Source organism: Catharus ustulatus, chromosome 20 (assembly GCF_009819885.2).
Source record: "Catharus ustulatus isolate bCatUst1 chromosome 20, bCatUst1.pri.v2, whole genome shotgun sequence".
Classification (NCBI taxonomy): Eukaryota; Metazoa; Chordata; class Aves; order Passeriformes; family Turdidae; genus Catharus; species Catharus ustulatus.
In genome coordinates this window covers 3355266-3379137 of record NC_046240.1, presented here as the reverse complement: position 1 = coordinate 3379137, position 23872 = coordinate 3355266, and the positions used below count along the sequence as shown (strand labels likewise).

At 46.0% G+C, this 23872-nt stretch overlaps 3 protein-coding genes across 4 annotated transcripts in view; 1 reads left to right on the top strand and 2 right to left on the bottom strand.

Annotated features, from left to right (window-relative positions):
• Positions 1 to 10183, bottom strand: part of OGFOD3 (2-oxoglutarate and iron dependent oxygenase domain containing 3) — a 44317-nt gene extending 34134 nt beyond the window's left edge. Inside the window, exons 1-2 of one of the 2 annotated variants that reach the window (XM_033076536.2) lie at positions 10055 to 10183; positions 590 to 846 (exon numbers count right to left, since the gene is read on the bottom strand). In XM_033076536.2, the coding sequence (XP_032932427.1) occupies positions 590 to 846; positions 10055 to 10080 (283 nt within the window). In that variant the 5' untranslated portion in view covers positions 10081 to 10183. Of the gene's footprint in view, positions 1 to 589; positions 847 to 1283; positions 1367 to 10054 lie in introns of those variants that run through there. The other variant, XM_033076537.1, reaches the window with a different exon arrangement.
• Positions 1225 to 10539, top strand: HEXD (hexosaminidase D). Its single transcript, XM_033076532.2, has 12 exons — positions 1225 to 1709; positions 2312 to 2421; positions 2524 to 2611; positions 3308 to 3472; positions 4459 to 4642; positions 5923 to 5994; positions 6729 to 6924; positions 7554 to 7636; positions 8384 to 8462; positions 8540 to 8641; positions 9149 to 9238; positions 10091 to 10539. Exons 1-12 carry the CDS (start codon positions 1389 to 1391, stop codon positions 10257 to 10259), a joined length of 1659 nt encoding a protein of 552 aa, XP_032932423.1. The 5' UTR covers positions 1225 to 1388; the 3' UTR covers positions 10260 to 10539.
• Positions 10540 to 11600: 1061 nt separating this feature from the next.
• LOC117005170 (cytochrome b-245 chaperone 1) lies at positions 11601 to 23862 on the bottom strand. Its single transcript, XM_033076538.2, has 7 exons — positions 23759 to 23862; positions 21472 to 21602; positions 20326 to 20367; positions 18966 to 19039; positions 17979 to 18075; positions 16199 to 16343; positions 11601 to 15700 (listed from the first exon to the last, which is right to left on the bottom strand). The coding sequence occupies exons 2-7, from the start codon at positions 21554 to 21556 to the stop codon at positions 15583 to 15585; spliced, it is 561 nt and encodes a 186-aa protein (XP_032932429.1). The 5' UTR covers positions 21557 to 21602; positions 23759 to 23862; the 3' UTR covers positions 11601 to 15582.
• Between the last annotated feature and the right edge of the window lie 10 nt (positions 23863 to 23872).

Here is a 23872-nt window from a genome sequence, read left to right as displayed (position 1 = left end):
AGAACATCAGCACTGCTCATCCACAGAAGCTGCAAGTCAGACTCTCACTGTCAGAGAAGATTAAAACCTTCCATGTCTCTTGAAGAACCAACCTCAACACTTCAAAGAAATAAGAGCCAGGGGGACATATACCAATTTGACAGAATTCAGCTGAAAGACACAAAGACAGAAAAGTGCTTTGCAGGCACTCTCCGGTGCCTGGCAGACACGTCTCAGAACAAGAGCATCAAAAGCTGGCACTTGTACAGTCACCACACACTGGTGGCACAGACAATGTCCTGAATCAGATCCACTCCATGCCCTGTACGGTACTGACCAAACTCACAAACCTACCACAGGAATCAACACAATGAAAAGAAACTAGAAACAGACTTAGCAAAAGGTTTATGTCATAGAGCCCTTGCAAGGCAGTTTAAAGGAAAAACCTCTCAGAATCAACTCCTGGGCTGGCCCGAGGGGCACAAACTTTTGGGGCTTTAGGGAGGAGACAGTGACCAGGAGTTTGCTGGAAACAGGGGAGTTCTGCAGCCCAGGTTTGGTGTCCCCAGCAGCCAGGCTGGTCCTGCCCTCTGAGCACCTGTCCAGTTACCTGCAAATCGCTTGTGGCTGTCGTAGTCCTCCGAGCAGGGGATCTCCACGAACTTGTCCCGTAGGTTGTCGTTGTGATGTGCCAGCACCTCGGTGACCCCATCTTCAGGGATTGCACCCTCGGGGATCCCATCTTGGGTTGGGAGCCGGCTCCAGATCACGAAGCCGCCGCCGGCCGCGGCGAAGAGGAGGAGGAGGAGGATCGCTGCCTTCAGCCACCTTCCCCGGGGATCCTGCGGGACTCTGCCCTTCCTGGCGCTGCGGAGGGAGCACAGAACGGGCCCTGTGAGCGAGGTGAGAGCGGGGAAGGCCCGCCCTGACCGATACCGGGGAGCCCCGGGCCCGCGGGGCCCTGGTTTGGAGCACAGCACACACAGGACAAACACACGCGGGTCCCTCCCGGAGCCCTGGTCAGGACAAACACAGCACCCGCGGGACAAACACACGCGGGTCCCTCCCGGACCCTGGTTTGGAGCACAGCACACGCGGTACAAACACACGCGGGTCCCTCCCGCACCCTGGTCAGGACAAACACAGCACACGCGGGACAAACACACGCGGTTTTCGCCCGGGCCCGGCGCTGCGCGACCGCCTCCCCACCAGGGCTCCCCCGGGAGCCGCAGCGCCACCGGGCCTGGGCACGGCCGCCCCCGGGACAGCGGCAGGAGGTGAGGGCCAGGGCCCCGCGCTGGTACCTGCTGTGCCGGCGGCCCCCGCGGCCCGGGCCCGGCCCGACGCTGTCGGGGCCGCGGGGCAGCGCCCGCCGCTGCGGAGCCATCGCACCTCCTCCTCCTCGAGCGATGCGCTCGGCGCGCCTCGCCCTGGCCTGCCCGCCTGCCTGCTTGGGGAACGCGCTCGGCCACCGACAGGGAGTGGGAGGATCCAGCGCAGAGCCGGGAGCGGCGGAGGGACGGCACCGGGACACGGGGACACCGGAACACTGGGACAGCAGGGCGCGGCCGGGCAGTGCCGGGACAGCGGGGCAGGGACAGCGGCAGCCGAGCAGGGTGTGCTGGGACTCCGCGGCGGCAGGCCAAAGCAATCGAAGCCAGAGCATGCGGCGGCGCCTGGTGCACCTGGACCTGAAGGGCGCCGCGCCGCGCGCGCAGTACCTGGAGCAGGTGAGGGGCGAACCTGCGGCGGGTGAGGGGTGAGCCTGGGGTAGGTGAGGGGTGAGCCTGGGGCGGGTGAGGGGTGTGACTGGAGCGGGTGAGGGGTGTGACTGGGGCGGGTGAAGGGTGTGACTGGGGCGGGTGGGGGATGAGCCTGGGGCGGGTGAGGGCTGAGCCTGGGGCGGGTGAGGGGTGTGACTGGGGCGGGTGAAGGGTGAGCTGGGGCGGGTGAGGGGTGTGACTGGGGCGGGTGAGGGGTGTGACTGGGGCAGGTGAGGGGTGTGACTGGGGCGGGTGAGGGGGGAGCTTGGGGCAGGTGAGGGGTGTGACTGGAGCGGGTGAGGGGTGTGACTGGGGCGGGTGAGGGGCGAGCCTGGGGCGGGTGAGGGGTGTGACTGGGGCAGGTGAGGGGTGAGCCTGGAGCAGGTGAGGGGTGAGCCTGGGGCGGGTGAAGTTTGCACCTGGCGTAGGTGAGGGGTGTATCTGGCACAAGTAAGGGATGTATTGGGCTCATGTGAGGGATGTACCCGGTGCAGGTGGCAGGGGCACAGGCTAGTGGCACTGGTCACAGCCCAGCTGTGTCCCCGCTGTCCCGTCCGTCCCTGCCGCAGGTGCTGCCGCTGCTCCACGCCCTGGGTGCCACCGGGCTGCTGCTGGAATATGAGGACACCTTCCCGTACACGGGGCCGCTGGAGCCGCTGCAGGCCCCCCACGCCTACAGGTAGCGCCATGAGCCCTCAGTAGCTCTGGGTGGCCGCAGGTGCCCCGGGGCCGTGCCCAGCAGGGCCGTGCCTGGCGGGCACTGACTGTGGCTGTCCCGCAGCCCCGCGGAGCTCCGGGCGCTGCTGAGCCGGGCGCGGGCACAGGGCCTGGACGTGGTGCCGCTGGTGCAGAGCTTCGGGCACATGGAGGTGAGCTGGGAGGGCTGGGCTGGGCGAGGGCGGCGTGCTGAGCCAGCAGTGCCCGCGGGGATCTCGGCTGCAGTAGGTAGAACATTGCCAGCAGGGCAGGGAGTGATCCTGCCCCTCTGCTCAGCCCTGGGGACATCTGGAGCCCTGTGTCCAGTTCTGGGCAGAAACTGATGGCCTGCAAGTTCCACTGAACATGAGGAAGAACTTCTTTCCTGTGCAGTGATCAAGCCCTGAACAGGTTGTCCAGCAGGGAGGGTGTGGAGTCTCCTTCCCTGGGGATATTCCAGAGCCCTCTGGACACAACCCTGTGCTCTGGGACAGCCCTGCTGGAGCAGGAAGGTGGGACCAGATGAGCCACTGTGCTCCCTCCCAGCCTGACCCATTCTGGGACTCTGCTGGGAAATTTCCAATCCAAGTCCTGGTGCTCCAGTTATGCAGCTCTGGCAGCTGCAGGATTTGACATCAGGGTCACAACTGCAGTGACCTCCCTGTCTCCTTTACCCACCCTGTGAGGTGCTTCATGGTTGGAAACCCCCCAGCAGCATGGAGCAGCAGCTGTGCCCCCAGCCTGTCCCTGGGGCTCAGTCAAGCCAAACCCAGGTTTAGCAGGACACCTGCCCTCAGAGCCTTGAGGACAGGAGGACGCTGCTGTCCCCTGGTGTGGCAGCTGTCCCCGAGCTCCCCTTTCCCTTGCAGTTTGTGCTGAAGCACAGGGAGTTTGCCCATCTGCGGGAGGTGAAGGCGCTGCCCAACGCCCTGAACCCACACAAGGAGGAGTCACTGGCACTGGTCAAAGCCATGATTGACCAGGTCATGGCCCTGCACGAGGACTTACAGTGGTTTCACATCGGATGTGATGAGGTGGGACTTCTCTTGAGCTGGGAATGCTTCTTTTAAGGAATGATAGCAAGGGCTGAGGCTTCTGCATTTCAGTGGTACCCAGGCCATGTTTGGGTGGGATTTTGGGGACAGAAAACACCACTTGAGCCAGTGTAGAAAAATCTTTTTGACAATAAATGACTCCAGTAGCACATGTTGTCATTTCCATAGATAAAAGTGTAATATCAAAGTATTGAAAGGAGCTTCTTAAAGCTAACAGCATTTGGGTTTAGGTCAAGTATTTGAAGTTAAATAAAGTGTTGGGTTTCTTACCTTGGTAGTCTGTCTCCTTGAGAAGGAGAAAACTCAAGCTTCTCTTTCTCATAGTTTCTTAAAACTATCCTGCTGGCACACAGATCCCTGGGATTCATTATGGCCACTTAACTGTACTGATAATAGTTTAACATTTTCTATCCTGTTGTGTTGAAACTGGTGGGAAGGTTAGACAGGGAGCTGTAGGCTTTTATAAAGCAACATACTCTTTATGTAGAATAAAAAAAAACTGCTCTAAACTAGCAAATTTTAATTCACTGTCTGCATGGGACCACCCTTGCTGGGCCACCCTTGGACATGGCCCTAGGTTGCTTCTAGACTCATATTTGGATCATCTTCCCCAAGATAGAAACCTAATTTTATCTGCCTCAGGTCCTGATGGGTTGTTGGATTTGAAGTGAATAAATGGTGATGGGAGCTACTTCCAAGGACAAACATTTCAAAGGCAAATATGGCATATAGATATTTTAGTAAATATCTATAAGGATATAGATAGGAAAATTCTCTGAAGTGATGCATGCAATCATGGCCATAGTGTCCTGCATACTGATAGAAATGTAGTGTCAGCAGCACTGAGAGGTGCTTTGGAATGTGTCCACTCAGTGGGTCACATCTGGACAAAGATTTTGAATATTGCCTACCTCACTTTCTCTATTTCTGTACAAGAAGTCAGGATGGTTTGCTTGCTTTTTCAGGTCTACTACCTTGGTGAAGGAGAGGAGTCAAAGCAGTGGCTGCAGCAGCAAGACAACACTCCAGAGAAGCTGTGCTTATCTCACATAAAAGCAGTTGCCACTTGTTTGGCCTCATCCTACCCCACGGTGACACCCATCGTGTGGGATGACATGCTCAGGGGCATGAGTGAGGAAACACTGGCAGGTGTGTGACCAGCCACGGGGTGAGGCAGGTTTGCACAGGCACATAAAACAGATTGGTTGGCAGCTGAATGTAATGAAAACCACAAATCAACAAAGAGTTGAGGTGTGGTCTGTTTGACTAGAGAATAGAAGCACTCAGTCCTTGGCTGTCACAGTCCCTGTGTGACCGTGGGCCAGTCTGAAAACTTCTGTTTGCCATCACAAAACATCACCCTGCAGTGGCTACCATCAGTTCTACTTTCCTTGTACATGAAACAGCAACCTACTAACATCTGTGGTCCAAGTCTAAATCTCTGTGCTTCTCACCACCTTCTAATGTTCATTGCTGCTCCTTGCAGCACCTGATCCCAAGTGGTGCAAACTCACACAGAGAAGCTGCAGCCCTGTGAGCATATTTGTGATTGGTGCACATCATGAGGACTTTGGTACAGAATTGTGGGGTAGCTCCAAGAGCTTGATGTCACAAGTCTTGTTTTTGGAAAAATATCAAACCACTGCTAAAGTTGGAGTAGTCTGAGCACAGATGGAGTTCCAGCAGTTTCAGAGCCACCTTACATGGCTGCTGTAAAGATTTAGATGGTACCAGGAAGAGCTGTGCAGCTCATCCAGCAGTGATTGACCTATTCAAGGCTTTGATAGTGAGAAATCATCCCCAAAAATGCAGGTGGGACCCATGGAGTTTCCACAAGAACAATACAGCATCTAGTACACTTGAAGTGCACTCTACAGCCACAATAACAGAATGAACAAATTAAAATGTGATGCACTTAAAATACTGAATTTCTGCACAGTTTACTGCAGTTTCTCTACGGGTCAGTTACACATGTTTAAAACTAGCTGAGGAGTTGATTATAACAGGAGTTAAAGCTAAATTTGTATCTCGTACTCAAAAAGCTATGTTTTGGTAGTATGTGCAAACACAGCCCAGACACTCTCTAAGTGAAGGGGTACATTTGAATCTAGCTCAAAATCGTGTGTAGAGCTGGCAGCTCTGCCAGTGGAAAGCAGCTGGTGCACAGAGAGATGCAAGGAGCTGAGAATGAGGTGGGCTTGGGGCAATGGGATCTCTGATAAGGTGTCACTGCTCCTCCATGTTAGTGGTTTCACGGTGCCTGAGGACAGTGGCCCTGGGCATGTGCCAAGTCCTGGCCAGGCTGGAAATGCCCAGGGGCACTTTAGCTGTAAGTGACAAGCCATAGTTGTAGTCACATGCTGTAACCTGTATGAGTTCTCATTTAACCAGCTGTTTACTGTGATTTAGATGAGCTCTGTTCCTTTCAGAGTCCGGGGTCCCCCAGCTGGTGCAGCCCATGATCTGGGACTATGCAGCAGACATCGACGTGGAGGGCAAAGGTTTGTACTTCTCTCCTGAGCTGTGTAGATGCAAAATAGCCAAAGCAAAATTCTGCCATTAAAACCTACCTTAGCTGGACACTAAAATATTCTGGTTTTGTTAATTTTTTTTTTATTGCTTTAATAGCATAAAGACAGCCCTTGTTTGATTTCAGATCATGGTTGCTATTACTTATTTTCTTCTTCTGTTTGTTTCCCCTATGAATGACTTGCATTGTAGGCTGCTTTAATTCTTTTCAGCAGAGCTATGGAATCACTGATAGGAGATTCAGAGGTTTTCCACAAGCACTGTTACGTTAATTCTCCTTGCATTAACGCCAGTAGGAGCACATAACTCTGTATTGAACAGCTCTGCAAAAGAAGCTTCAGGGCTTCATACATCTGTAGAATTCAGAGGGAAGCTCCTAAAGGCTCCAGTCAGGCATCCAACATTCATGCAAATATTTCTTTGTTGCAGGAACAATCAGCTGTCAGCTGTTGTGCATGCTTGTTTCAATCTCACAGTTCTTAGCATGGTAGCAATACAGGGGAGGGGAATACAGTAACTGGCACATGGAAATGGAGGACAGCCACTCAAAAGGCTGCTCAGAGAGGGTGTCAAACCCCCATCCTTGCTGATGCTCCAAGCCTGACAGGAAAAGGCTCAGCAGCCTGTTGGATCTGGAGCTGTGTTCCCCTTTACAAAACTGGAGGAGGCTGATCCTGTGCGTGTGTCCCTTTGTGTCTCACTGCAGTGCAGCTCATAGAGAAGTACCGCAGGTGTGGCTTCTCCAAGGTGTGGTTTGCAAGTGCCTTCAAGGGAGCCACGGGAGCAAATCAGTCCCTGACACTGATTGGGCACCACCTCAGGAACCAGCTGGAGTGGCTGCAGGTGGCCAGCAGGAGCCCTGAGGATGTCGTGGAAGGTATCGCGCTGACCGGCTGGCAGAGGTGAGGAGCAGCCTTTGTGTGCTTCCAAGGGTCACAGATACACAAACTTCCCCAAAACCCCTGAGAGGTACAGGGGAGCTGGGAGTTTAGAAGGCAACTTTGCAACCCTGCAGTTCTTCCTGCTGGGCCTCACTCCCAGTCTGTGAGGGGTGGATTTCAGAGCTGCAGTTTGCTGTACAGCACTAACCTGCAGGAACAATGCATCTGGGGACACCACAAGCAGCACATTGGGTTGGAAGGCTTGAATGGATTTTGTGCCACCTTCAGCTCCTCATAGACACTGTAGTTCATGCATGGTGTGTCTGTCTGAATGTCTGATGGGAACTCAAAACAATGAAATCACATAAGAGATGAGAATTTGTTAATGTAACAAAGGAGTAAAACATTCTTATGCAGTCAGGAGGTCTGAGGGAATACCAGAGAGCTGATATCCAATTTCTGACCCTAATTTGCCTTGAGAAGAGAATTTGGTTTTTATCTCATTTCAGAGATAAGTGATCTCTTCTCTGAGACAGAAACTGACGTTTCTAAAGCTCTTTGAATTGTAGTGATTGAAATATTAAAACTTCCCACTTGTTCAGTATGCTCTAACAGTAAAAGGTGGAATTAATGGATGTTTTCTTACTTAGGTATGATCACTTCTCTGTTTTGTGTGAGCTTCTTCCTGTGGCAATTCCATCCCTGGCTGTGTGTCTGCAGACACTAAAGAATGGTACAATGACAACTTTATCCTCTCAGATAATGCCTAGCACAGGAGTGAAGTGACCTTCCCCTAGGATTGGCCCAGGCTTGTTAATTTTGAGGTGATTTGCTGAATTGATCATGGCCTGACTTATGAACAGTAAATTACAATTTACAGTATGGGAGCAGAGAAGCCTCTTGGCCTAAGAATTTATCTTCATTTATTGTGATCTAACACACAAATAGTCAAAAACTTCATGCTACTATGCAGAAATAAATTTAAGATGCAGAATTGCTTTTCAAACTGATTTGAAACAAATTAGTCTCAATAAATGAGATTAATTTAGTTTAGATTTAGAACGTGCTCATGTGTAAAAGTTGTTTTAACTAATTGTTTTACTTAAAATGGATCTAGGGAAGACACTGTCTGGTAAAATACCCCCTGTACTTTCTGCTTTCTTTACAGGCAGTTGCCAACAGAATTTTTCTTATTTTCAAAATAAACCTCCACAACCCACTGATTTTCAATTAAGGCAGTGGAAATATTCAGCACCTTGAACAGAAAGCTCAGAACTAGGAAGTGCTCACCTGGCACAAAACAACTGTGAAAGACAATGAGCTCCTCCTCCCACCCTTTCTTTTATTTCCATTTTACCTTTAAAACGTTCTTTGTCAAAGGGGAACCACTAAGCCAAGACAGAATAATCCAGAAAACCCCTCTTGTACGAACATTTTGCTTCCTTAGGCTCCTTTACTCATTTATACTGTCTTCTGCCAGGTGGCTATTCTGAAAAGGTTAAAGAAAATGTGGAAAAACTCCTGGGAATGTCTAACCTGGAAGTTGATACTTTCATGAGGTAAAATTCCAGCTGCAGAATTCAGGTGCTTCTCCTTGAGTAGTAAGTTCAGAAACTAACAGATCCTCTTTGGACAGCACAAGTCTGGGGACCTTTCCTGGGAGCAATATCCTCACACTTGTGACACAAGTGAGTTTCTACCTCAAGTCATCAGTGGATGAACTTCTGGAAAGGAACAGGTAATGAGGTTTCTGTTGATTCTCTGCCTGGCTGCAGGAGTGTTGGAGCTGCATCATCTCAAAGTAGGGCACAACTCCAGGAAAAGTGATTTAAATATCAAGCTCTGCATTTCAGGTGTCACTGACACCTCAGCAGAATATAATATTTAGATCATAATTTAAAATATTTTTGAAAAGTTCCTAAATACTGTATGCTGCCTTATTTGAAACATCTAGTTCTTTCCTTAATTACATTTTACTGCTGTTTAAAGTTAAAATGAAAATTTTGAATGTTGCAATTACAGAAGAAAGGAGCTTGAAATGAAACTTATACTGCAGCAGATGATCAGGTGATCATCTGCCAGGAACACTTTCCCAAGCTAATTCCAAAGATCTATAGATTGCAATAAACTTACTCCTTAAGCATCATCTCTGCAGGAGTTCAGCTAAAGCCTTCCCACCTCCCTGGCAGTAACAAACAGATGTTGCTGCTGTTCCATCACTGCTCCCACCACCATCCATTTTCAGGTATGTCACAGGCTGGTTCAGCCCCTACCACAGGAAAAGGAAGATTATCCATCCTATCATAATCCACCACTTCCAGCCAGATGCACTCAGGTAACACCACTTGTTTTGCATTAGAGGGGAAATAAAGTCTGATCAATTTTAGACACTCGGGTATAGAGAGTTGTGAGCCCTTACCTCTTTTTATACTTACCTCAGAAACATCAGTGGGAATCAGACAAAGTACCCATAATATGTTTTTATACAACTTGTTTGAGTTGGAACTAGATGATCTTCAAAGTTCCCTTCCAACCCAAACCATTCTATGATTCTAATTTTATCTTTGCCTTCTGTTCAATGAATTCTTTGAGAACAAGTACAAAATTGGTCTCCAAAAGCCTCTCCCTTGTTACTCCTGTACAGCCCTTAAGCAGTGGTTGGCTCTGGTTTAGGAGCTCACCCTGAGCCAGATTGCAGGCAGGGTTTGGAATAAAGCCAGGCCCTTCCCCTGCTCCCTGTCACCTTGGGCTTTTCAGAACTTCTCCTAGACATTTTGCCAATTCATGGTAAAAGGTTCATTTATACTTTTTTTTTTTTTTACTGTGATAAGGTGAATGGCCAACTTCATCTACTCTTTCTGATAAAACCCAGAATTAAATTCCCAACAGTCTCACAGCAGGTTTCAGTTACACTTAAAATGTGTGTAGTGTTTTTTTGAGCTCATATTTTGGTACTTTAAAAGTCTTTGCATGAGGAAAGTGCCAAGATTAATGGAACTTAAACAGAAACAGCATCAAGCTTTTGCCCTCTGAACAAAATCAATTCCTTTGGGCTCTTGTAATAGATGCTTCTTTTCCTGTAAAGTGGTTTTTAGGACAGTACTCCCTTCCAAAGGCCAGTAAGCCAACCCTCCCCTGAGGCAGAGCTCACCTGCAAATGTCATTGTTTCTTCTCATTTCTGCTCAGTCTCCTCTCCAAGTGGAATGCTGTGCTGCAAGACCTCCAAGCAGCCATGGAGCAAGTTTTCCACAGGTGTGCTATAGAGGAATGGATGGAGGAGAATGTCCACCCCAGCCTACAGAAACTGCAGCAAGTGGTGGATGACTTAGATGAAGCAATAAAAGCACAAAATTAGGGGCAGTTCCATTAGTCTGACTCATTCCCTGGTTAAACATGGCTAGTGAAAAATCAGCAGCTAGTCCTTGAGCTGGAGTTTGTCATCTTGAGAACTGAAGCATGAACTGTGGTTGAACAAAAGTGACCTGAAGGCATGAAGGAATTTGTTGGCATAAAACACTTCAACTTAATTTTCCTGTCTTAACACATGCTGAGCCTTAATTCACCTGCCTGTAAGTCAGGTTTGCTACCCTTGCATACCAGAATGCAGGAGTGAGTCACAGCTCACTCTCCTCCAAGGCAGGAAAAAAAACCCAGTTTCTTCCAAATTCAGAATTTGCAGCAACAGACTCTTACATAACAATGACCTGGGAAAGTTCTACCCTAATATTTAGGATACTTTTAAAATGTTGGGGTCACTGTGTGCTGATCATAACTCCTTGCCCTGTGAGCTGTGCTCTGAGTTGTGTCCTACCATTCCATCCTGAACTCCTGAGGCAGTGACACCTGGGCTTGGAGGGAAAGCTGCCTCACACATTGGGCTGCTTCACTTTCTGCCAGAGCACCACCTAAGCTCAGCACAGTCTCATCCCTACAGAAAAGCATCTGAGGCATCTGTTTAGCTGTGTAAAACCTGAAACTGCAACCTGCACTTTTCAGGTTTGTCCCAATTTGAGCCATGACTAAAGCTACTAATTATAAGGAAAAAATGCTGGTTTCTTCTGCTTTAATGTCAAACTTGTCATCATGTATAGAAATGTATTTTGAGGACTTTAGTGGAGAATTGAGATAATCACCAAAATGGAAATAATTCAGAAGTATGGTAGTTAAGTATGTTACTCCACAGTGAATATTCAAAATATTTATTTTTGTGCTTCATTTATTCCTTTCTTTAAATTTTTTTGGTAGCACCGGTATTGAATTTTTTTTTAACAAATCTTGACATACAGAAAGTAAAACTTAAGCTTCAGCTGACTCAATGACAGCCTCAGTAATTAGGTCCACGTGCAGATCTTTACCTAAAAAGAACCAATTGCTGTGTATACCTGTCACACAGCTTGAACTAAACAAGATCTTAATTTATTTTCCTTGAATAAAACCTTTGATACTCAAAGTGGTTTAGAAAGGTGCTGCTTTTTTGTGTGTAGCATGTTGGTTTGGTTTAAAGGAGGGAAAATGGGAATATTCACCCATAGAGAGTTGGATCTCTCAGTTTATATGGAATTAAAAGCTGGACTGCTGAGTGGTGCAAGAGTGTCAGCAGGGTCACTTCTCAGAGGTATTTGGGCTTCTTCTATTCTGTCCTCCCCCTCATTAACTCCTTCAGTAGATCTGTTCCCAGTAATAATTTAGACAGACATTAATATTTTAATAATTTTAATTAAAAACAATACAAAATACTACAGCAATGCAAAACAAGTTATCAAAGTTGATTTTGTCAATGAACATTTAAAAAAAGACAATACAACAAGGCCTTGCTGAAATTCTACTTGCAATTTTAAAGTAAAAAAAAAAAGGCAATTTCTAAACATTTTCTAGAAGCATTTTTGCCTCCCAGCCATCTATGACCCTGTCAGAACTAGCACTCTTTATTAATAATGTGAGCCAGCTGAGGTTTTGGTATCTGTGTTAACTTCATAAATACAGCCAGAGAGTCAGATCTCAACTATAAATATTTGGATTTTCTTTGAGACTTGCACAATTGATGCCAGGTATGGAATGTTTCATTGTGAAGTACTGGAGTATGAGGTTCCACCTTACACAAAGCAGTGCTGTCCCTCTGCACTAATGCACTCTGGCTTTACTCCCTGCAGCAGCCACAGCCCCAGTGCCATCCCACCACAGCCATGCAAGGAACTGCCACTGTGCTGGTCAAGCATGAGCTGAAGCATCTGCTGAGTGGCACTTACCATGCAGTTATAGTAAAGGACATGACAGAAGGGCTTGGTTTTTTAATTAGGGTGTTAGATCTAACCCAGGGTCTGCTGTGCAGGTTTTTAAATCATTTATAAATCATACAAACCACAGCTGGCCAGGCACAAGTCTCTAGCTGGCCTGAGATGCAGAAGTTAATGACTACATCTGTATTGTCTTCTAGGAGTACCTAATTTCCTAAGCAAAACTAGTCTTTCACATCATTCCTTAGAGTCCAAGTCCCTTTACACCAGGCACGTGTAAGGCTCTGTTTACTGGGCCTTTGACTTTGCTGGGCCCAAGAGAAGTGAGGGAAACCATCCAGGAAAGCCTTCAGCAGAATGGTGAGAAGTGGCACAAAAGGAGGATGAGAGAGGAATCGTCCAAAGAGGGAAGAGGGGACCCTGTCCTGAGCTGCACCTGCTTTCCACAGTTCTTCAGCTGATCCCAGTGCTGAGGAGTGCACAGACACTGCCATTACCAAATCCATGGGATCAGCAATTGCAAGTTAATTGTACATGCACACAGTTACTGCATTGCATCTGGCCAAGGCTTGCAATTGAGGGCAAGGAGCTCCACATGTGGATCAAGAGAAACACAAGGGAAAACCCCACCATGCTAACCAGTGCTAACATTGGTGCAGTGTCCCATTGCCAAGTTCAGAGGCTCAGATAGATCAGAGCCACAGGAAGCTCCTGGGTGGATCAGCCAGCAGTGCCTGACACATCCCCACAGGAGGGCAGAATGTCCTCAGGCCCCCTCCTGTTAGCTCAGACTACAGAACACAGGTTCCCACTGAAACTGTACTTGTTGGTACAGTGCCAGCTGCCAAATGCAAAATGGAAATGGCATGAGAGAGGATGGCACCAGCTGCTCCAAGGGAAAGGCTGAGGAGTCAAAATATTCCTCCTAGACAGTGCATGCAGCAGCCATCCCTCTCCTGCCTAACAGCAGGGTGAGGAATGAGGAGGATACTGGAAAACACCTCTAAAGAGGTGATCACTGACACCAACCCAACATGCAACTTGCTGCACAGGATGCATTTCAAGTTAAATTGTATCTATAGATTCTGAATTTTCCTTACATTGTTTTAGTCTCTGTAGAAGATACTGCATAGTCTGTAAGTATAGACATGACCAACACCATGAATGCACAGCAAGCTGCATGCATGGATGCACTACAGCTCAGCAGAAGCAGGACACAGGATGCAGTGAGGGTCAGACCAACAGGCATACCTCTCAAAAGCTGATTTTTAACTGGACAACTACAGCATGGTTTACAGAATGTCAGCTCTCATGGGAATACAAGTGAAAGCCAGCAGAGCTAAGATTGAAGGCAGGTAGTTCTGTCTGTTTTACCCATGGTCCACTCCATGGGCTCAAAGTAAGTGCAATGCACACCATGAATGCCCTCTGATTATCCTTGATACAAACAGCAGCCACCACAGGCTGAGCCCTTGAGCTTACACTGTACCATTACATACTCTAGGACAGCACTGGAAATCCTTACAACAATCATCATTCTCATTTTACACTGTGGAGGAAAAAAAAAAAGAGTTCTCCAAATACCCAATCTCATTCTCTCTCTAAAATGAGCATGACCTGGGGGATACATTACAGTGGATTTAAATGAGGTACTCTACAAAGAGTTACACCCTGCAATATTTTTAAACAGGTTTGATGATTATGGTTAGCTTACAGCTGTGCTTCAGAATAAAGGCAAATGTAGCTAATTGCCTGCAACCTAATTTTCCCACATTCATACACAGCAGCTTCCCAGTTCCAGTGGTGTGGGGTAGGCACTGAAAGCATCATGATTACCCCAACAACTCACAGGACTTTCAGGAACAAGTCTGTATTGACACCTGATGTGACTACAAGTTTTTTTATCTTACGTAAATAAAACAGACCTAGCTCTGTGCTGCAGGCAAGCTACATCAAGAGCCATGTCCCTGCTGCAGTGTGAGTACCTTCAGTGAGCACCAGCCTCTGCCTCTCAGCTCACACCTAGCTCTGAATGGCTGCAAGGGAAATCTGTTCTTTGATGAGCAGCTGCTCAGCTTCAGACCAAACTGGAACACAAACAGGATGGGGTTCTACCAAAAACTTTTCAGAGCCTTCTCTCTGTAGAGGTAGAGTGTTTGGAAACAAGAACACAGGCTCTTTTAGATCCTGAAGAAATTGCTGCCAGGAGACATTTGCTGCTGGCCAACCATGAAAACGGACAACAGTTACCTCGTACCCCATTCAGATCTCCTAGATGTAACTGTGTAAATATTTTCTAAATCAGGTCTAAAGACCATAAGATTCCTAAATAAAACCTAGTGAACCTACTATAAGCAGCTGTACCATGCTGAAAGAACTTGCAGCTTTTTACAATTTTTTCTTGTACTGACATGTTAATGTAAGCATGATGGAGTTCTAGTTCTAGACAGAATATATTGACTAACAGAGGTAGCTTTTACTTTAGAAATACCTTGAACAAATTTGTATTTTAACTATTTGTGAAACCATTGGTCAAAACAGAGGACACCACACACCTGGAGTAAAACACAGATACAAGTCAAACACTTAGTCCATGGCAGCTACCTTAAAAAATTAATTATTTAGCACTTGGGTATCATTTCAAGTGAGGAAATACTCAACAGCTCTAGGCTACCACCTGGTTTGACATCAGTCTATTCCCTACCTAAAGTTACACATGTCCCTGCTTCCTTTCTAAATACACAGTTTAAACACTGAGGTCTAGAAAAAAATTGTTCTGTCCTGCCCAGAAGTTAAGCAGAACAGGATTAAGGTAGAACATCCCAAAGATATTTCATCATGATCATTTTTCCTTTGCTATTTATGGCTCCTTGGGGAGCCTGAGATAAGTTAAGACACCGTTACAGGTTGATGAACCTGATGTTTAGAATTCCAAGAGAGGCACTCAGACTTTAATTTCCACAGATATCTAATGGCAAGTCAGTAGTAGAGAACATAAAAGTGCCACTACTCTGCATCTCCTAATTGCATATATTAAAAGGGAAACCTCAAAGTATTGTGTTATGAGTTACAAATGCAACTCTTCTACATTGCATATACTGTACCTGCAGCAAATGTTTGCAGTAAGCAGAAGTTCACATCTGTGTCTTCATCAATGGAAAAGCAATTATTTCAAACTAATTCATTAATAAATAACTATTCCTAGACAAGTTTGATGAGCTGACGAAGTTCAAAAGCCAGCAGTGTCCACATGCAGGGTCTTGAAGCAGTTTAGCACTAAACAATGTGCCCTAAGACAGATTCCACCCATTGTAAATGCACACGTTGAGAAATGCCCAGGTCAAGGTTGTGAGGGATTTCTTTTTCTGAAGAACAATCAGAATATTTTCCAGATGTGTGAAAACCTCTGCTTGCTTCAGTTCACAATAACTATCAGTATTTAACCTATGGTTCATCTGCATCACTTGCCTCTGTTTCGCTGCTCTGGGAGAAATCTTGTGGGGTCTCTACTCTGTCCAGTTCCAGAAAACTCGTAATGAGTTTGGCAACTGCTTCCACATCACTGTGGAAAGAAGAAACAAGGGAAGAGTTAGTGGGACTGCAGTGCTGACAAGACAAGAACAGGCATGCTAATTCCTGAGAATAACTGCCTAGGGGAAAGTCATAAATAAGGGCATTGAGGGTATGGCTGACAGCATGCCACACCAAGCCTTCCATATCAGTCCTCTCCCCAGTTCCTGCTTAAGATAAATTTTCTGTTAACTAATACACCAAATGTTTGCAAAGTAGAATTTATCCCCTCTGCCATTGCATAGCTCAGGAAGGCAACTCCAGCAGACATGCAGCACTAAAGGGATCCTAGATATCTAAACATGATCCTGACTGATTGTGCTACCCAAAGGTCTGTAAATGAAAACACGATGGGGTTTAAAAGTTTCAACACCAGCTCATACCAGCAAGTCTGAAAACTGAGCTTGGTTACAGTAGTTGGCAATGACTGACCCCCACGGCTGGCATTTCCCACCTCCCCCACTGTAATTTCCCCAAGGGCACACTGCACCTTCTGCAGCCCAGCACTGCGCTCTGGGTGAGCGGGTGTGAGAATCCAGTGACGAAGCGCAGCACGACCAGGTAACCCTTCCCAAAATAGCGCACGGCCTCCTCCTCCACATTCACATCGCGGATCTCGCTCAGCACAGCCACCACTGCAGACATGGGGGAGACAGGGCAGTGTCAGCACTCCCTCCTGTGACTGCACACCCTCAGCACTGCCACTGCAGGCAGGTGACAGGGACCCTGCTCTCGGGCACCAGTGCTGTGATCTCGCACAAGCAGGGCAGTCCTGCAGGAGCTGCTCTGTTACTGTGCGGTGCTGCGAAGCGGTGACAGGACACAGTAACATGGCACTCTCTTGACATGCAGCAAGAAGAGAGCAATTCATACCAGGAAATCATGGCTCCAAACAACAGACATTGTACAAAACCAATCAGAGAAGATTCATTGGTCAGAGGGGTAACATCTTTAACAACGTGCCTCTGAAAAACATCACGTCATCAGCAGGTGTTTATCTATGTTACTGAATTCTCTAAAACCTTTATTCTAAGAAAGAATCAGAGCTAAAGCTTCTCTGAAGAAACTTTCTCCTAGGAAAAAATCAGAGCTGATTGCAGCCTGGGAAAAATCCTGACTGGATTTTTCCCAGGCCTCTGACAGTGCCCACACTGCTCAGGCAAAAGAAACATGCACAGGGTATGAGTGCAGCACATTGTAGCTGGGACAGGCTCTAAGGAAAAGGATACAGCCAGCCAGGCACTTAACCTGTTATTACTTGCATTTCCCATTTGCTGTAATGGCAGTTTGAACTATTCTTCTGTACTGAGTAGGCAACAGGTGCTCACTTTACTGAGATTGAACAAATACTGAAGTATTCAGCTGCTCAGAGCTGATCTCTGTTATCCTCACATGAATGGTACCTAAACCAGATATCATCAAAGAGGAAGAGATATCCTCAGCTCTCCATTGTAAACATGTATCCCAAAGGAAAGTTCAGAAACTTTAAACATCCTTCTCTCCACATCTTTTATCTTCCATCTCGAAAATGAATTCTTTAAAAACCAATTCAACTTAAGGTCATTCCAAATTTGGCCACTCCTCTGAGCTTATTGAGAGCTAGTTCTATTTATATCAGGAAGTAAAACAAAAACTCTGACATGGAAGAAGATCCTTTTGCAACAGAATAAAAGATCCTAGTTTGCAATAGAGCAAACTCACCAACTCACCGTGACTCAACCAACTCACAGACTACATTGCAACTTCTGTTAATCCAACAGGAAGCCCAAAGGACATCAGATGCTGCATTAAACTGAGCCTCCTGAACAGGCTGCTTTCAATGCATATTCTATACCTGCAGGATGTAACATGCCTGCTTGCATATGGTAGCTAAACCTTTGCCTGCTCCCCAAGCAGATGAGATTACAGGAATCTCAACTTCTGGATCCAAAATTGAAGATTTTCCACCAGTCCCAGCTGCCAAGCAGGCTAGCCAAGGGCAAGGCAAACACACTAACATCCCACAGGAATGGCCAAGATTATTATGGAAAGCAATGTGTAGGCCTACTTACCTCAGATTAAAATAATTAACAAGATGCATTCAGCACACTGAGAAAAAGCATTTGGGCCCAGAGAGGCAGATTGTTACATCTGCTGCTTGGGAACAAAGCAGATCTGGAAGCAGATGTGACTTAATTTGAGTACAGAACTCCAGAGAAGCTATTAAATGGGCACATATCCATCTCTTGTGCTGCTCATCAGATTTTCTACCACAGATGCTGCTTTCTCACCTTGTTCATTCCCTCCTTTTGACAAGGTCAGTATTTTTTTGTAGAGATTGAATGTTTTTAGGCAGATTGTTCCCTTGTTCTTATCAAATACAGCTTCCTGTAAAATTGAAAAATAAAAATTCAGACTTTCTTGAAAACACCATCACTAGCAATGCTTCAAAGTAAAATAAAAATAATTTTGATAACAGAAAAATACATGCTAGTTTAGAGACATCATCTCTTACTAGATTGTGAAAATCACAATCTTGCTCTTGGTTTGAACAGAAAATTTACCATATCTCTTGTGTGACTTCTAGGAGGGAGTTAAAAGTGGGTTCATTGTCCCTCTTGCCACATTCCTCACATAATAAACTTTGCCTGGAATCAAACTTGAACACTAACTTGTAACTCCTATAATTTTCACTTCTGGTGAATTTGACATTCCAGTGCTATGGTCTATGGGCCAGGCTTACACAGAGCTCAAATATCCCTGACAGTCAATGAAAAAAGAGGATTTTGTTCTCTTTAGGTGAGTTGCTCATTCTAACACAACTCACATCAGCAGGGTGACAAGGTGGCTTATTGCTCTCAAATCAACATCCACACAATTCTAAACTAGCTTATCCCAGAGGAAAAAAGCTGAACAGCCTGGAAAGTTAGAGCTCCCTTATTTAGTGGTTGCTCTGTCATTAGCTTGAAGGCTAAGTTCAAAACCATGGGAAGTTGAATGTCCTGGTCATCCTCCCTCTTTTATGTAAGAGGGAACATTTTGGGCCAAGTCTCCCCTTAAAAAATACCCATATGTTTAGCTTCACTTTTTCATGCTTGTGTAGTCAAAGAATTATTGTCCTAATTCCAGTCCCAGTACAGCAAACCCCAGAGGGTTTCCTCAAAACCAAAAGCATAACTTGTCTGTTTGGACTGAGCAAGTGCGTGGGGCTGCTGGAATCAGCATCTGCCAACTGCTTCCTACTCACAGACCCTCATTTCCTGAGTTCAGTATCTTACCTCCCACTGCTCCAGATTCTGGGCTGCCACAAAGAAACACCCAGCCATGTAGAAGAGCTTCCATGCCAAGCTGTCTGAACAATGCAAAAAATGCACAAAATCAGCTTTTTTTTCCCCCTTCTTTGGTATTCAAACAATCCTGAAAGGAACATGCTCTTTTTAAAAGCAACAAAAGCAGAAAAGGTTTCTCTGATGGAACATTTTTGCCTTTAGTTGCACTACAAGCTATTTTATAACTCTTTCCCAGGATGAAAATACAGAAGGTCTTCACACTTTTCAGAGACTTCTTTCATGGGCTTCAAACAATGCAGAATTATAAGCATATTGTATTATTGTATAAGTATTGTATTGTGTTATTGGCAAGGTTGTAACATCACATCTTTCTCTTCTCTACAAGTAAAGGCATCTTAAAAGGCATCCACAAGACTGCCAACCTGCTGTCAAACACCAAATATTTGTGCTGCAGAGGACAGTGATAAGGACAATGAAAATTCAATAAAGCGAACATGTTCCTGCATAAAAGGAATCAGTTGGTCCTCTTGACAAACAAAAATCTGCATTTCATGTCCTGGAAATGTTTACATGTCACAGCCTGAACAATTTGCTCACTCAGGCTTTTAAGTGAAGGCACAGTAGAACTGTGCTGAGGTTTCAGAAAATTTTGTTGCAATATCTTGAGCAAAACAAGGCTGACTTAGCTGGTGGCTCAAGCAGCTTTCACTGCATTTTGCTCTTTAAATAAAAAACATGGGTTATATTGGTAGCACATTCCTACCCACTATTAAGTTTTAACATTTGATGGTAACAGGATGCAGCACAAGAACCCCAGGGCAGCTTCCAGGATAAATCCCATGGATGGAAACACAGCTGGCATTTGGTGCAGTGTGCTGTACTGCAGGGGGAGGAAGCTGCAGTAGCTGTCTGATCTCTAAAGGTGCTTGGATGAGTAATCTCTGCTAGTGATGATTTGACAGTTTCCAGAGAAACAGAGAACTTCTGTCAAAGGCAAAGTAATCATTTCATTATGGTGTCAAATAATCATTACATGTCTTCCCAGGAGAGCTGTGAGGACCAGCTAATCACATTTATAAAACACTGAAAGTACAAAATGCCACAGAGTACCAATATCATTATTAAAAGTACTTGCAAATAGAAAAGGAAGCTGAGTAAGAAATAGAACATTAAAGCACAGGAAGCCATAGAGGCAACAGTTATTATTGGTTTAATATTCACACCATCAAGTGGGAGAGGAACCTCCACTGCCTTTGAAGGGCCAGACAGAAGCTGCACATGAGTCATGAGCATGAAAAACAGATAACAGCAAAGAAACAACTCTCCCAAAAAAGTGATAAGCCATTACCTGCACTATAATAAGCAGCAGCCAAACCTATGGAGGCTATTCCTAGGAGGAAAGAGGAGAGAATTAGGAAAAGTAAGCAGTTGATAAAACATCTAAAATTCCCTGATGAAAAATAAAACTTTTCAAAAAAAGGACATGATTGCACCATAGGTCACTATATGAAAGTCAAGTTATTTTTTTCCTCCCAGTTTTTAAAAAACTTCCATTCTGCAAAGACATTTAAAAGCACAGGGGCTGGGGTCAGGAATAAAAATTTTATGACACAACTGGGAACAGAACCTCAGAGGGACCCCGTCTAACCATACTTCCTCTCAGCACAATACAACTTGGAGTGCTCACATAAACCTTGCAATGGTTATTTTCCCTTAAAGGGCTCTGTGGAGCCAAAGGAAAGACTGCAGTAAAGTTGTGTCAGAAACTGCCAGCTCCTTTCTCTCAGGGAGGAGGAAGCAGCTGAAGAGTGCCCCACGCCCCAGAGGCTGCTGCAACTGCAAAGATCTCAACAACATCGCTGAAAGCAATGACAACGTGGTGTTACTGCAGTGGGATCTGCTCAGCTGGAAAGCAGGATATGCCAGACTTTCCCCAGCATCTCTCTCAGTACAATCTTAACAAGTTTCTTTTTCCTGCATATTCAGTAGTGTTTATAAGGATGCCTTCCAGAACACCCTGTATGACTTCCCATTACATACAGTGTCCTTAGGGGCTCACCAGCAAGGACATGAACAATCCAACCCCAGCATGGCCACACTGCAGTTTTCCACTCCTGAAAATCAAGATGTTTTTCAACCTCATTGTACAGCCCCTTCAGAAGCTTCACATTTCTACTGCTGGATGGCACATAACAAACTTTCTGCTCTTCAAACTTCATTAAAATTCTATCCATGAGCTTCTGAGGTTCTCCAGATGAGACTGAAAGTCTCACAGCGAAACTGCCACGCTAAGGCTTCAGACTCATTCAGTGACTATGAGAAAGGAAGAGTTCAAAGCAGAATCATTCCTCTTCTGGAAAGGAAAATGCCTAGAAGGCAGGCATTTCACTGGGGGCTCTTCCAGGAGCTTATTCAGTCACCCTCTTCCCTTAAAGCAAGCCCTGAAAGCAAGCCCTCTTCCCTTAAAGCAAGCCGAGGAATGTTGTGGTCTTACCAACACAGACAGACCAGGATCGGATGCCAGGTGATCTCTTTAGATGAAGATGGGAATTTGTGCGTTTTTCAACCAACATGTACATCTTCAAAAGAAACTCTCAACAGCCCAGTTTGACTCATGAAACCTCACTGGACAAAAAAAAAAAAAAACAAAAAAAACAAAAAGGACAGGATTTTTAAATCATTGACAATTCCACCAGTTCCCCTTCCTAGCATTTTTCAGGATTCACCAAGTCTTAGTCTAGACTATAAAAGATACTCCAGGGTAAGAACACAGTCAGGAAGAGCAATATGTACACTGAAAACAACCACAAAGTAAAACTGTCATGTGCAGAGTTGCAAAACAACAAGAGGAATCTGAACTCTTGGAAGAAAGTTCTCATTTTAGGGGTAAAAGTCTCTTTCGATTATAATCAGATTCTAGAAGAAAAATGTGAAAAACAAGAACCTGGAACAATGTTGTTCCTAATTCATGCAGGTCTTCAAACAGATAAAACAGCAAGGGGAATGGAAATCTCTTTGACAGAATTTTCCTGTGAGCCCAAAGGGTGTGTGAGGGGCTGGTCTGGGAGCTGAGGCGGGACACTGCAGCATTCTGGACCTCCAACATGGGGTCTCATCCCTGCTGACACAGCAGGAAGGGCTACAGCCAAGCACTGCTGGCATCCCATAATACCACAGATGGCGTTCCCATCTTCTAAGCCACCTCAAGAATACAACCAGGAGCTTCCAACAACAATTGTGTTTGTCTGTCCTCAACCAGACCATGCCTTCAGCCTGGGCACAAACAGCAGAGACTAAAAAGACAGGTACTAATTAAAACCAGTAAGAGCTGGGTAATTCCATGTAGCATTTTCATGACATTTTTACTGTTTTACAGCATAGAATCAGAGTAATTTAGGGTGAGAAAGACCTTTAAATCATAAAGCCCAACCACTAACCCAACACTGCCCAGTCCACCACTAAACCATGTCCTTAAGCACCTCACCTACAAGTTTTTTGAACACTTCCAGGGATGGTGACGCCACCACTTCCCTGGGCAGCCTGTCCCACAGAACCAGTTCAAGGAAGCTGGCATTAAGCTACCAGTGATAACAGGGTTCCAGAAAATGCCAACATTCATCAGGTTTTGAATAACCATGAAAAACACGGAGAGAGCAGGTCTGAGCACATCCAAGTTCTTACAAAAGACAAATATGTGATTTTCAGTCCTTTAGTTACCCGGCTGTTCTTGCATACAAGAGCTCCTGCAGTTCTGGTAGTTTGCATACAAAGCTCCAGGGGAGCACATTTAGCAAGGTCTTTTCAGTTAAACAAAAAAAGCACCCACGACTCTGATTTTAATCTCTTAGCAACACATCTGAGAGCATCTGAAACCGAAAGAGCCAAAAGCACTTATGTGTAAGACACGCTCCATCTCCTCCGGATGTCAAGCATCAAATTTTAATTTTCAAATGACTCCCGTGAGTTGCTCTCAAATATACCGGAAAATACTTCTGCATGTACACCGCCTTCTCCTGCCTGTTATCAAATACAAGTTACAAAATACATCGGAATCACTGCAGAAATCTCGCTGTATTTAACAAATATTACACCCTACTTAGAATATAACTCTCACACATATCAGTCAAGTCCACTAATGAATGCAAACTTTGATATCTCCCCCCATAATTTAGTGAAGTTCAAGCAGGCAAATGCCAGTTTTGGATTAATGCTGGACACTCAACATCAGTGCATTATCTCTCACAGGCTTGCAAGAGACGGACCTTGGAATTAAAAAGCACCAAAGCTGCTTCTAAAGTTACATTTAATAAATAAATCATAAAGGCGCCCTAAAGCAGACACAAAGCTTTTACTACAACGCTATGATTGCAAAGCAAGATGTATTTTCGTGCTGCTCTTTCATTTCAAATTCCAAAACTCAACTTTGTTTGGATTTGTCTGGTTTGACACTGAACTGATCTCCAGCATCAAAATAACATTCTCATGCTTCCTCCAAGCTCTCGGTTGAGGGCGAGCCAGCAAAAGCCATTGGAAGACACATCTTGAAATCCTCACACCACCAGCCATCAAGTCAGGACCACACATCAGGTGAATCTTCTTTACAAAGCTCTTTTTTCTTTACCTCCCAACCCTGCACCTGCTCCCCCTCAGCCTCAGGAAGGTGAAGACCCTCCCCAGGCAGGGTCCGGCCCTGCCAAACCCGCCCGAGCCTCGCGTTCTGCTCCCCCGGACGTGGGGAAACCGGGCCCCCCTCAGCTCCCCCAGCACCCTGCCCGCGGTACCTGCCCGGCTCCAGCCGCGCTCTAAAGGGATCCGCGGCCGCCTCCGCGCCCTCCGCGCTGGTCCCGCCTCAGGGATGGACGGACGCGCCCGCGGCCATTTTGGGTGAGGGCAGA

Coding starts and splice junctions, on each gene's coding strand:
- LOC117005170 (XM_033076538.2), bottom strand. CDS start 21,556: ATGTACATGTTGGTTGAAAAACGCACAAATTCCCATCTTCATCTAAAG. Junction 18,076..18,965: donor AGAATCTGGAGCAGTGGGAG/GTAAGATACTGA, acceptor TCAATTTTACAG/GAAGCTGTATTTGATAAGAA. Junction 15,701..16,198: donor GCAGTGCTGGGCTGCAGAAG/GTGCAGTGTGCC, acceptor TTCTTTCCACAG/TGATGTGGAAGCAGTTGCCA.
- HEXD (XM_033076532.2), top strand. CDS start 1,389: ATGCGCTCGGCGCGCCTCGCCCTGGCCTGCCCGCCTGCCTGCTTGGGG. Junction 1,710..2,311: donor GCGCGCAGTACCTGGAGCAG/GTGAGGGGCGAA, acceptor TCCCTGCCGCAG/GTGCTGCCGCTGCTCCACGC. Junction 9,239..10,090: donor TTCCAGCCAGATGCACTCAG/GTAACACCACTT, acceptor ATTTCTGCTCAG/TCTCCTCTCCAAGTGGAATG.